The sequence below is a fragment of the Physeter macrocephalus genome, chromosome 20 (genome assembly GCF_002837175.3).
Source record: "Physeter macrocephalus isolate SW-GA chromosome 20, ASM283717v5, whole genome shotgun sequence".
In the NCBI taxonomy this organism is placed as follows: domain Eukaryota; kingdom Metazoa; phylum Chordata; class Mammalia; order Artiodactyla; family Physeteridae; genus Physeter; species Physeter macrocephalus.
The window spans coordinates 10,767,125-10,778,186 of record NC_041233.1 but is presented as its reverse complement, the minus strand read 5'-3'; the positions used below and the strand labels follow the sequence as shown (position 1 = coordinate 10,778,186).

At 54.4% G+C, this 11,062-nt stretch overlaps 1 protein-coding gene across 3 annotated transcripts in view; it reads right to left on the bottom strand.

The window, feature by feature from the left end:
- RET (ret proto-oncogene) overlaps positions 1 to 11,062 on the bottom strand; it is a 67,374-nt gene that overhangs the window by 28,367 nt on the left and 27,945 nt on the right. For all 3 annotated transcript variants that reach the window (XM_028481921.2, XM_055081258.1, XM_055081259.1), the window contains exon 2: positions 1,821 to 2,084. In XM_028481921.2, coding sequence (XP_028337722.2) covers positions 1,821 to 2,084 — 264 coding nt within the window. The remainder of the gene's footprint in view (positions 1 to 1,820; positions 2,085 to 11,062) is intronic.

The window sequence follows — 11,062 nt, the reverse complement described above, 5'->3', positions numbered from 1 at the left end:
CCGGACGCGCAGGCTCAGCGGCCATGGCTCACGGGCCCAGCCGCTCCGCGGCATGTGGGATCCTCCCAGACCAGGGCACGAACCCGTGTCCCCTGCATTGGCAGGCAGACTCTCAACCACTTTTTTTTTTTAATTTTTAAAACACTTTCATTTATTCTATTCTATTTTTCTATCTTTGGCTACACCACTTGCGGGATCTTAGTTTCCCGACCAGGGATTGAACCTGGGCCCTTGGGAGTGAAAGCACAGAGCCCTCAGCACTGGACCGCCAGGGAATCCATGTCCCCACCCCCGCCCCCCAGGCAGTTTCACTGTCTTCGGAGACACAGATTTCCCCAGCACCTAGAGAGGGGATTTCTGGCAAGTTCCAGCATGGAGGCACCACAGCAGCTCCCCCTCCCACTGGTCTGGATCTCAGCTGGGGTCGGGGGCTCTTCCCGGGCCCTCTATCTCAGCCCTGGGGAAGTGGCTGCCCCTCATATCTGCTCCTCCCATGTTCATTCGTACCCTGTGCTTCTTACTAGCCTGTCCTCCATTGCTCCAGTCTCCTGCTGTGGTTAATAATTCTCTGTACAAACTTTCCCTGTTCAAATGACTGATTTCTCTCCTTACTGGACCCAACAGGTACCCAAGGTCACTCTCCAATCACGAACAGAACAGGTCTCCTATGAAACTCAGACCCTCAGCAGATTCCACTCTGACCTCAACCCCAGTGGCCCTGGTTCTCCCCACTGGGGGCTCGAGATGCAGACGGCGGCAACTGTGTGCGGAACCAAGACCTATGTCAGGTGCTACCTCCTCCAGGAGCTGCCTGGGGTACACTGACGGGGGGCATCTTTACTTGGGGACCCTGGCTTCACTTGGCAGATGGCTGCGGTCATTCTGCCCCTGTCGGGCGGTGCCGCCCACTCTGTGTTCCCAGGCATGCCGCCTGTCTCTCAGCGCACACGGGGGCTCAGGGCTGGCGTGAGGGTCCAGGGAGGCCATGTCTATGGTGGAGGGGCTCAGAGGGGGGCGCTACTGGGTGTATGATCACCATTTGGTGCCACGAGGCACAACTCTGCTCCACGACCCCTGCTCCCCGCAAGTCCCAGGGTCCCACGTGGCCTACACTCCAGCTTGGACCTCTGCTCTGAGGAGCTGGCCAGGCCTTCCTGCTGCTCCACTTCCATCTCTGGCACCAGGCCCAAGTCCCTGCCAGGTGTCAAGGGCAGCTTGCTGCTGACTTCCCTGGTGGTGCAGTGGTTAAGACTCGGTGCTCCCAAAGCAGGGGGCCCGGGTTTGCTCCCTGGTCAGGGAACTAGATCCCACGTGCATGCTGCAACTAAGAGTTCACATCCCACAACTAAGGAGCCCACCTGCTACAACTAAGGAGCCGGTGAGCCGCAACTAAGGAGAACTGCAAGCCACACTTTCCGTGGGAACTGCTGCTTCTCCAGCAAGTTGCAGACCATTTGCTAAAGCAAGATCTTGGGATTTTTCTCCTCTTAACTCCTCTCTCACAACCCCAAACCCTTGTTAACCCAACTGGAAAAGGCATCTGGATCCTGCATGGACAGAGCACCCAAATCCTTCACATGGGTTCTCCAAAATCCAAACAGGCTCAGAAGGCCTAAGGGTCATCAGTGGTCCCCAAGCTCACCCTGGCTCCCTCGCTGGCTGCGCACAGAGGCAGGCTAGCCTCATCTCACTCTCTCCACTCTCACACAGCCGGAGCCATAGGGGAAGCCACCCTCGGTGTGATGTGTGCTGTGTGAGGCTAAGGCGAGGGCTGGGGGTGGAGGCAGTGAGGGGCGTAGGGGTCAGGGCTGCTCCCTTACTGCGGATGCTGAGCTTCTCCCAGGAGCTGTGGTCCAGGCTCCGGTTAAGGTAGAGAAGCCCCGTGTCCTCCTGGATACGGACCCAGTCGTTCTCGTGCAGCCGTGTGCGGTAGGCGCCGTAGAGGTGCTGGCCCAGGCGGAAGCTGGGCACCTCCTCGGGGACGTCCTGCAGGGCGTGGACGTAGAGCAGGGGCATGCCGGCCGGCTGGTCCACGTACAGCTTCTCCCAGTAAGCATCCCTTGCGAAGTAGAGTCCCAGTGGGGCTGCAGGAAGCAGGAAAGCACATGAGGGAGGGAGGGAGGGAGGGAGGGGTGATGACGGTGATGACAGAGCCCAGAGCAGGCCTCCCAGGCAGACCAGTATTCCCCAGCGGCTTTATTTCACATTTTAAAAAATTGGGAGTATAGCTGCTTTACAATGTTGCGTTAGTTGCTGCTGTACAGCAAAGTGAATCAGCTATATGTATACATATATCCCCTCCTTTTTGAATTTCCTTCCCATTTAGGTCACCACAGAGCACTGAGTAGAGTTCCCTGAGCTATAGAATAGGTTCTCGTTAGTTATCTATTTTATACATAGCATGCAAAGTGTATATATGTCAATCCCAATCTCCCAATTCATCCCATCCCCCTATTTTACATTTTAATAATAGATTCTTTGTGGACCCAAAAGAAAACTTCACTAATTAAAAATTCTGATCTTAGTAGGTCTTTCTCATCTGTAGTCCTAAGTACATCAACACACAATTATCTATATAGCTAAACACTAACTGAGGGACCTCCCTGGTGGCGCAGTGGTTAAGACTCTGTGCTTCCAAAGCAGGGGGCCCGGGTTTGCTCCTTGGTCAGGGAACTAGATCCCACATGCATGCTGCAACTAAGAGTTCGCATCCCACAACTAAGGAACCCGCCTGCTGCAACTAAGGAGCTGGTGAGCCGCAACTAAGGCGAACTGCGAGCCACAAATAAGGAGCCTGGAAGCTGCAACTAAGACCCAGCGCAACTAAATAACTAACGAACGAACAAACTAAATAAATATTAAATAAAAGACACTAGCTGAAAGTACACCGCTTTAAAACAGAAAAAGGAGGAAGTGAGGCAGCTTAAAACCGTTGCAAAATCGTTCTCGATTACCCAAGTTAGATAAGCAGGTGAACCACTCAGCTGGGAGTTCACCCAGGCTTCTGAGAAAATCACCTGGAGCCAGAGTTTTCAAGTGTACAAGACGCTGCCAGGTAAGCAGGGCAGGCAGGAGTCACCAAAGATGAACAGAGCACTAATAAATCTTTAGCTAAAGTCAATCACACTCCTACCACAGGACCCAGAAACTCTACTCCATTTATCCAAGAGAAATGAAAACATATGTCCATCAGATGACTTATTCACAAATGCTGGGGTTATTCACAGAGCCAAGAACTGGAAAGAGTCCAGATGTGCTCCAGCGGGTGAACAGATAAGCAAACGGTGGTCCATCAGGGCCACTGATACACAGGACAGCCTGGATGGATCTCACAGACGTCCCGCCAAGTAGAAGGCACAGCATGAAAGAATCACATGGAACCGTCCAGACTGATTGTAAGCGACAGAAATCAGACTGGCTACCTGTTGGTGGCAGGGGAGGCAACAGACCAGGAAGGACAGGAGGCATGTTCTGGGGAACATAAAGGCTTTGTATCCCGATACGGGCGTGGCTCACACAGGCACATCCACTGGTTAACAATGTACAGCCAAGATTTATGCACTTCAACCTATGTAGATTCTGCCGAAATTGATCGCCAAGGGACTGTGGGTAGAGCTGTAAATGCCACGAGGAAGGCGGATGCTGACCATGGCTGCGCTGGGTGAGCCCACGGGAGCCCTCATCCGACTAACTCTGCTGACTTTGTGTACGTTCAGCATTTTTCATCACAAAAAGTTTTTAAAAAGAGTAAGAATTTTTTAAAAGGTGGATAAATGGGCAAGCAATGCTTAAAAAACCTGCAAGTGCTTAAAAACCTACTCTACGAAGCACAAAAATGTACCAACGCACAAAGCAAACATGAGAAACACTGTACTTTTGTGTAACTGATTTCTCCTTTCAATCGGTTTGTTTCCACCTACATCCCGCTTCCTTTGCAGCCACGGGGGTGAGTGGCCGGTCCACTCCGCACCAGCAGAGGAATCCTGGGTCTGCCTGGGCCCTTGAGGACTCCCTTGGGTGTGGGAAACAATCAAGTGCCAGGTGAAGTCAGGTGAAGAGAACAGGCGAGAACTTTTGGATCCCAAAGGGGTAAAACAGTAAGAAAACTAGAAGGCTGCTTGCACTGTGGAAGGTTTCCCAAGGATGACCTCAAAAGCAGCCAGGCTGGGAATGCCAACTTGGAGAGAAGTGTGCATTCGGTCCTGCCAGCCCAGCGCCCAGTGTGGGTGCTGCCCTGCCAGACAGGCCTGGACCACAGAGCAAGGGTGAGAGGGAGAGAGCAGGAGAGAAACAGAGGGAGAGAGAGGGAAGGAGCGGAAAGAGAAAGGGGGTCAGGTGAAAGGGGGAGAGGAATCGGGGGAAAGAGAGCGATGCTCTGGCTACAGCCAAAGGCCTGGCCCTGCACACCCCACACTAAAGACAGAGATGGAGGCAAGGGGGCTGCATGCCTGGTGCTGACCTCCTAGACCTTCTGAAATCTGCTGCCTAGGACCGCTGTCCCTGGAGTGGGACCCAGAGTTACTGGGCCTCTGCAGGTGCGGTGCAGGGAAGGGCAGGCCAGGACCTCCAGGAGCCAGCCCTGTGCCCTGAGATAGGCTCTGCGCTGTGGCCTTCCTGCCCTGCAGCCTCTTGGGGGAGGATCCACCCCAGAGCATCACACTGCCTGCCACCCAAGGGGGGAGGCCGCTCAAGAAGCCGCAGGAAGAAGTCACGCTGGGGAACTCTGGGGAGGGAGAGCTGAGACACTGCTTCCCCCACCCTGGGGTCTCGTTGGCAGAGACCACCGGCAGGAGCTGCCCACACGTGGCTGAATGCCACCCTCCTGTCCCCACACCCTCCCTACTGGCCCAAGAAGACACAGGCTGCCCTGCAGATGCACTCAGGGCTGACTTCTTTGAGATTTAGTAGCTGATGCCCACAGAGAGGCAAGCAGCTCAGAGGGCTGTGTCAGCCCCAAACGGCCACAAGACTGGACTCTTCCCTGCTCCTGTTAAAGGGCAGCCAATGGCACCGGCTTGGAGCAGGCCCTTTGCAAGCTGGGCCGAGTGATGGGCCACGGCTGACAGGTCCTCCCACACAGCTAGGATTCACTCCACAGGCTCGAGCTGCCCGGGAGAAGCTCATAGTTTGGGGTCCCAAAGAGGATCCTATAACACTGCTCCTCACTGCTCTTTTTTTTCTTTTTTCTTCATTTGAAAATATCTTCTTCCAATTTATGACTTACATATTGATTTTTTTTTTTAACATCTTCATCACTGCTCTTGAGACAAAGGCAGGAGTACTTCCTGTGGCGTCTCCTCACCCAACAGGAGACGAAAGTCACCCAACGGGAGGGGAGGGACAGCCGCAGAGGGGTCCCTGATGGGGATCGTCCCCCACTAGGAGCGTGCCGGGGCCCCACTGCGCCGCCTGGCAGAGTAACCCCGGGTCTGTGCTCCTTACAGAAATCAGATGGGCTCCCAGCCTATGGCAGCACCCTGCCCAGAAAGGCCGAGTCTGGGAAGGCAGGCTCAGAAGGGGTATCAGAACCAGGCACAGCTCTGCTGCCCCAAGACAAGGGCCTGAATCACGAGCAGCAGCCAGGCTTCCTTTCCCTCCAGCCAACAGTCCACGAAGGCTGCGAGTCAGAGGGTCCAGGGGGAGCTCTGGGGTGGGGGGTGGACGGGCAGGGGAAGGAAGCTGCTGCTCGCTGCCCCATGGACAGGAGAAGGAAGGGTCTCCCTTCCCTCTACCACCGCCTTCTCCAGAGGACCTGGCCCACTGCAGCTCCCCGCCGCCTCGCAGCGGTGTGGTGTGCAGTGAGCCCAGCCGGCTGGACTGACAAAGCGCAAGGCCAAGCCCCCGCCACCCTCCCCACACCGACCCTCCATTTTCTTCGCAATCCCAGACCGGGGTGCCAAAGGGACCACTGTTTTGCAAACAGACACTGAGGCAGGAACAAAAGAAAGCTGTCTGCATGCTCAGGGGCACACACACAGCCAGCCAGAGAACTGGGGTTCGGACGGCAGTCTCTCCAGCAGCACACCCCTCTCCGGCCTGCTCAACCCCACTTCACAGCGGGCCGGGCCCTGCAGCCACCGTGCCCGCTGCCCCGCTGAGCCCTGCGTGGTGACCACAAGTCAGCAACACCAGCCTGCAGTGGAAGGCGGTCCCCGAGGGCTCACCTTCTCTTGGGAAGCTTGCATTCCCGGCCACAAAGAGGATGAGAGACTGTAATTCCCAGTGGTTGACAGGGTGGTGGCCGGGCGGCAGCCCAGGTTCGTGACACCACGCTGGGTGGGAAGGGGGCTCAGCCAGGGCCAGGGCCGCCGGCGTCCTCCTCACCCTGACAGAAAGGCGCGCACTGACCGCTAGTGATCTGGGATGCTGCCAGCGGGTCCCGTCTCACAGAGCTGCAGGCAACTCTGCCGGTGGGGAGCCCAGGGTGGATGTTGGTCCACAAACCAGCACACCGCCAAGGGCAGCCTGTGTCTGCCAGCCCGCTAGGCCACCAGCTCTCCGTGGTCTGCCAGACCCCTCCGTGGAGAGGTGAGGTCTGCGTTCTGGCCCCCGGAGTACCAGCGAGTGTATGCTGTGTGACGATTGAGCCTATGTCAGGAGAGGAACACAGTTTCTGCCGGCTCAGCCTCTGGGGACACAAACACACGCACACACCCCATCCCCGGCCCCGGTCAGCTGTGCAAGAACCAGCTGCCCTTGGAGCCACCAGTGGGGGGACCTTACAGATGGGTCTTCTGTGGTGGGGGGAGATGCCTGCCCCACCTGCCAGGTAGGGAGAAGCAGATCCAGAACGGGGCTCCTCCTCCGGGGTCCGGCATGCACTTTCAGTGGTCCGGGGTCTGGGAGGTAGGAGGGGCCCGAGCTCCCGGGAGCCCCTACCTCCAAGCTGGTCCAGTCCCTACCATACAGACCACATGTGCAGGAGAGAATGGGCCTTGCCCGCTCTCATCTCACTGAGCCAGGCCCTATGGGATCCGTGTGGGGCTCAGTCTGTTGCTGCCTAAAGGGATTTGTGGGCTGGGCAATGCTTGTGAGCAGAAACAGACTTAAATGCACTTAAAATGCCTCCCAGGTGGTCCCTGCTCAGGGCATGGCTGCCTTAATGCTCCTCATTGTCACAAACACTTTTAGATGTAAAAACACGTGCTCCGAGGTGGGGAATGAGGACGTGGGTGCAGGGCTGGCCTCAAGGGGGTGTAGCCTGGGGAGACCACAGGGCCCCATGCTTGGTTTAATGCTCTGCTGTCACTGTCCTGAAACCCTTCAAAATTCTAGAACAAAGGGCCCACATCTTCATTCCATGCTGGGCCCCACAAATGATGCGGCCAATCCCAGTGGGTGAATGAGGAGAGCCTGGGACGGGCCATCGCGGGTGTCCAGTTTCGTGGGGCTGTGCAGCCTCTGCAGAGTGGTGGCCTCCTCTGGACCTCGCTTTCTTCAACTGTGAACAAGAGAAGGGCAGGCTGGGGAGAGGAGGAGCAGCCGGAGCAGGTGCAGACAGGGCTCAACTTTGCACAGGTACATATTGTACAAAGCTCTCACCTCGGATTCACAATCACCATGCGCAAATCCCTTCACTGCCCCATTTCACAGGTAGGAACGCTGAGGCTGGGAGGTGAGAAGCTCTCCCAAGGTCAAACAGCTGGAGATTCTGCAACTCGGGGTTTGGTACAATGGCTAACAAAGCGGTGCTGGAAGTCAGGATCAGGGCAGACGCTGGTCCTGCTGGGAAGCCCAGGGCCCTGCCAGCTCACCACCCCTCTCTGCCGACATCGTTTTGCCAGGAAGGGCTTCCTGGCCTGTGAGCTCACACCTGCCTCTGGTGAGAGCCTCCCCTGGAACTTCGGGCAGGTCAACACAGCAGGACTTGCAAAGCCTGTCCCACCCATGCCTTCCATCCCTGAATGTCACCGGGTGACAGAATTCTCCCCCCACACAGTTTCATGTTTCTGCCTGGACAGGCATGGTCAGCATCACCCCGAGGTTCTGGTTCCTCAGGTTGCCCCGGCACCACAGCAAGGGGTGAGGAGCTGGTTTTTGCTCACAAAGGAGGGGCAGGTCCCACACTGCTCAGGACACAACTGCCAAAGGCCCAAGCCGCTGCTCGCGTTTGGAGAGACCCCAAAAACCTTCACGGCGTGTGTGTGTGTGTGCGCGCGTGCGCGCCCAGGCATGCAGGAGGTGGCAGAGGTGCATGGGTCCAAGACCCCATCTGCTCCCATCCTGCCCCACCCCTGCAGGGAGGTGCTGCTCTGCTCCGAGCAGGGCCTCCTTCAACATCTTTACAAGTAGAGCGACCTGGGCACTGACGGTCTCATTAGGTGCTTGCAGTCACCAGCCTTCTTGTACCCCGGAAAGGCAGCTTTCAAGGTTCCATACCTGGTCGGGATGTGTCATTTACTTGTATTTGGATGCAGAGAGAACCAGGCCCAAGTCCCCACCTCACTCTCGTTCATTTAACTCTCCACAAGCTCAGACGTGCGTGCACACTCACACAGGCACTCTTACCCACACTGGTCACAGGGGCATGCGTTCTCAGACATGCATGGGATGCTCTGAGCAACCTCCTTTGAGGTGGAGGACACCGCAGGTGGACAAGAGTTTCTGGTTGTCATCCCTTGCTTCTGCGGCACAGGGTGTGGGGACATCCTCTGGGCTCCACCTCAGTCACATGCCAGACGCACACCGTCCCTCTGTGCCAGCGCGGCCCACGCCCTTACCCCGCGATCACCTTCCCACAGCTTCCCAGACCAGACGCCTCTGTATGCCCGCTGACAGCCTCAATTCCCCTGTGCCTGGAGGGTCGCCTCCTGCTAGCCTGCACGACCTAGCCAACTTCTCCACGTGCAGTGGGCTGTGACCCCAGCCTGAGGAGGGTGCCCCTTCCCTGGGTGTCCGCCCTTAGCCTGAGGGTGGCCCACAGAGCTCTCCTACACTCACCACTGCTGACCAACTCTTATGTTAACCTCTCCTGGTTCCTTTGCTGTGTGGGTACTGTCTCCTGACTGGACGCAGACTGATACACACACATCTCCCTCTTAAATATACACTTCTTATCTCACACGCACGTGGTTACACACTCTCACATTGTTGCACACTCACCCCCCCTTCCCCATTCTCTCGTTCATTTAGTGAGACACACTGAGCCTGCCCAGCCCTGACCGTAGGCTCACCTCACCAGCTCTCCTGATCAGCCCTGGCCATGAGGGGCCACACACAGCTCCCCTGAGGTTCCCTCGACCTCCTCACCACCATCAGGGGAGGATGTGCTGCCATCTGACCATGCCAGGCCAGATCCAGGCAGTTACTTCCTAACCAGGTGCCCTTGGCTAATCAGAGTTTGTCACACTCACCGTGGTCATGGACACACCCAGGGCCCCAGACAACTAGAAATGTCCTAGGACTACGCCTTGAAAGCCAGAATTTGGGGCTCTCAAGAAAGAAAAAACATTGTGAGATGGTATGATCTGAGAACCGTGTGGGGTTACAGCAGTGCCTGAATCTGTGTGCAAGGCAGGCCCTTCCTGCAGAATCCACTCACCGGGCAGCCCCGCTCCTGCCCTTGATGAGTGCCAGATCATGCAGATGACAGTTTTATTATGGCCCAGCAGAACCTGCTTAACAGACGGTTTCCTAATGCCATCATCTTCACTGTGAATGGGAACCAGATCTCGTGGGCTCCTCCCCGGGGGTGGCCCCTCCCCTGCAGGCCAGCTGTCCCCGTGGGGGGTCCCCTCCAGCCCCAAGGCCCAGACAAGGGTGCTTGGCACCATCACCCTCTCCTTGTCCACCTCACGCCCCTCCTCCCATATCCCGTTCACGTTTTCTCTTTATTCCAGTTCAATATTTGATATGTACAGAGTACATTTTGCAAAACATTTATGCCGAAAGTATATTCTGTGACAAACATCCATGAACCCATGGCTGACGTAACTGGACACTTGGCAAGGCTGCTGCCCCTCCCACGCCCTCACTTTCCACCTCATCCACTCACAGCAAACGTGAATCTGTATCTGTGTTTTTCTTAACCCCCTCCATTTTAAAACACTTTTACCTCATTCATTTTTTTTTTGAATTTTATTTTATTCATTTTTTTATATAGCAGGTTCTTATTAGTTATCCATTTTATACATATTAGCCTATATATGTCAATCCCAATCTCCCAATTCATCACACCCAGCCCCGCCACTTTCCCCCCTTGGTGTCCACGTTCTGAGCGTTGTCTTTTCGTCTTCTTTGTAGTTTCCTTTGCTTTGCAAAAGCTTTTAAGTTTCATTAGGTCCCATTTGTTTATTTTTGTTTTTATTTCCATTACTCTAGGAGGTGGATCAAAAAGATCTTGCTGTGATTTATGTCAAAGAGTGTTCTTCCTAAGTTTTCCTCTAAGAGCTTTATAGTGTCCGGGCTTACATTTAGGTCTCTAATCCATTTTGAGATTATTTTTGTGTATGGTGATAGGGAGTATCCTAATTTCATCCTTTTACATGTAGCTGTCCAGTTTTCCCAGCTTCACTTATTGAATAGACTGTCTTTTCTCCATTCTATATCCTTGCCTCCTTTGTCATAGATTAGTTGACCATAGGTGCATGGGTTTATCTCTGGGCTTTCTATCCTGTTCCGTTGATCTGTATTTCTGTTTTTCTGCCAGTACCATATTGTCTTGATTAGCTTTGTAGTATAGTCTGAAGTCAGCGAGTCTGATTCCTCCAGCTCTGTTTTTTTCCCTCAAGACTGCTTTGGCTATTCAGGGTCTTTTGTGTTTCCATAAAAATTTTAAGATTTTTTTGTTCTAGTTCTGTGAAAAAATGCCATTCGCAATTTGATAGGGGTTGCATTGAATCTGTAGATTGCTTTGGGTAGTATGATCATTTTCACAATATTGATTCTTCCAATCCAAGAACATTGTATATATCTTTCCATCTGTTTGTATTATCTTTAATTTCTCTCATCAGTATCTTATACTTTTCTGAATACAGGTCTTTTGTCTCCCTAGGTAGGTTTATTCCTAGGTATTTTATTCTTTTTGTTGCAATGGTAAATGGTAGTGTTTCCTTAATTTCTC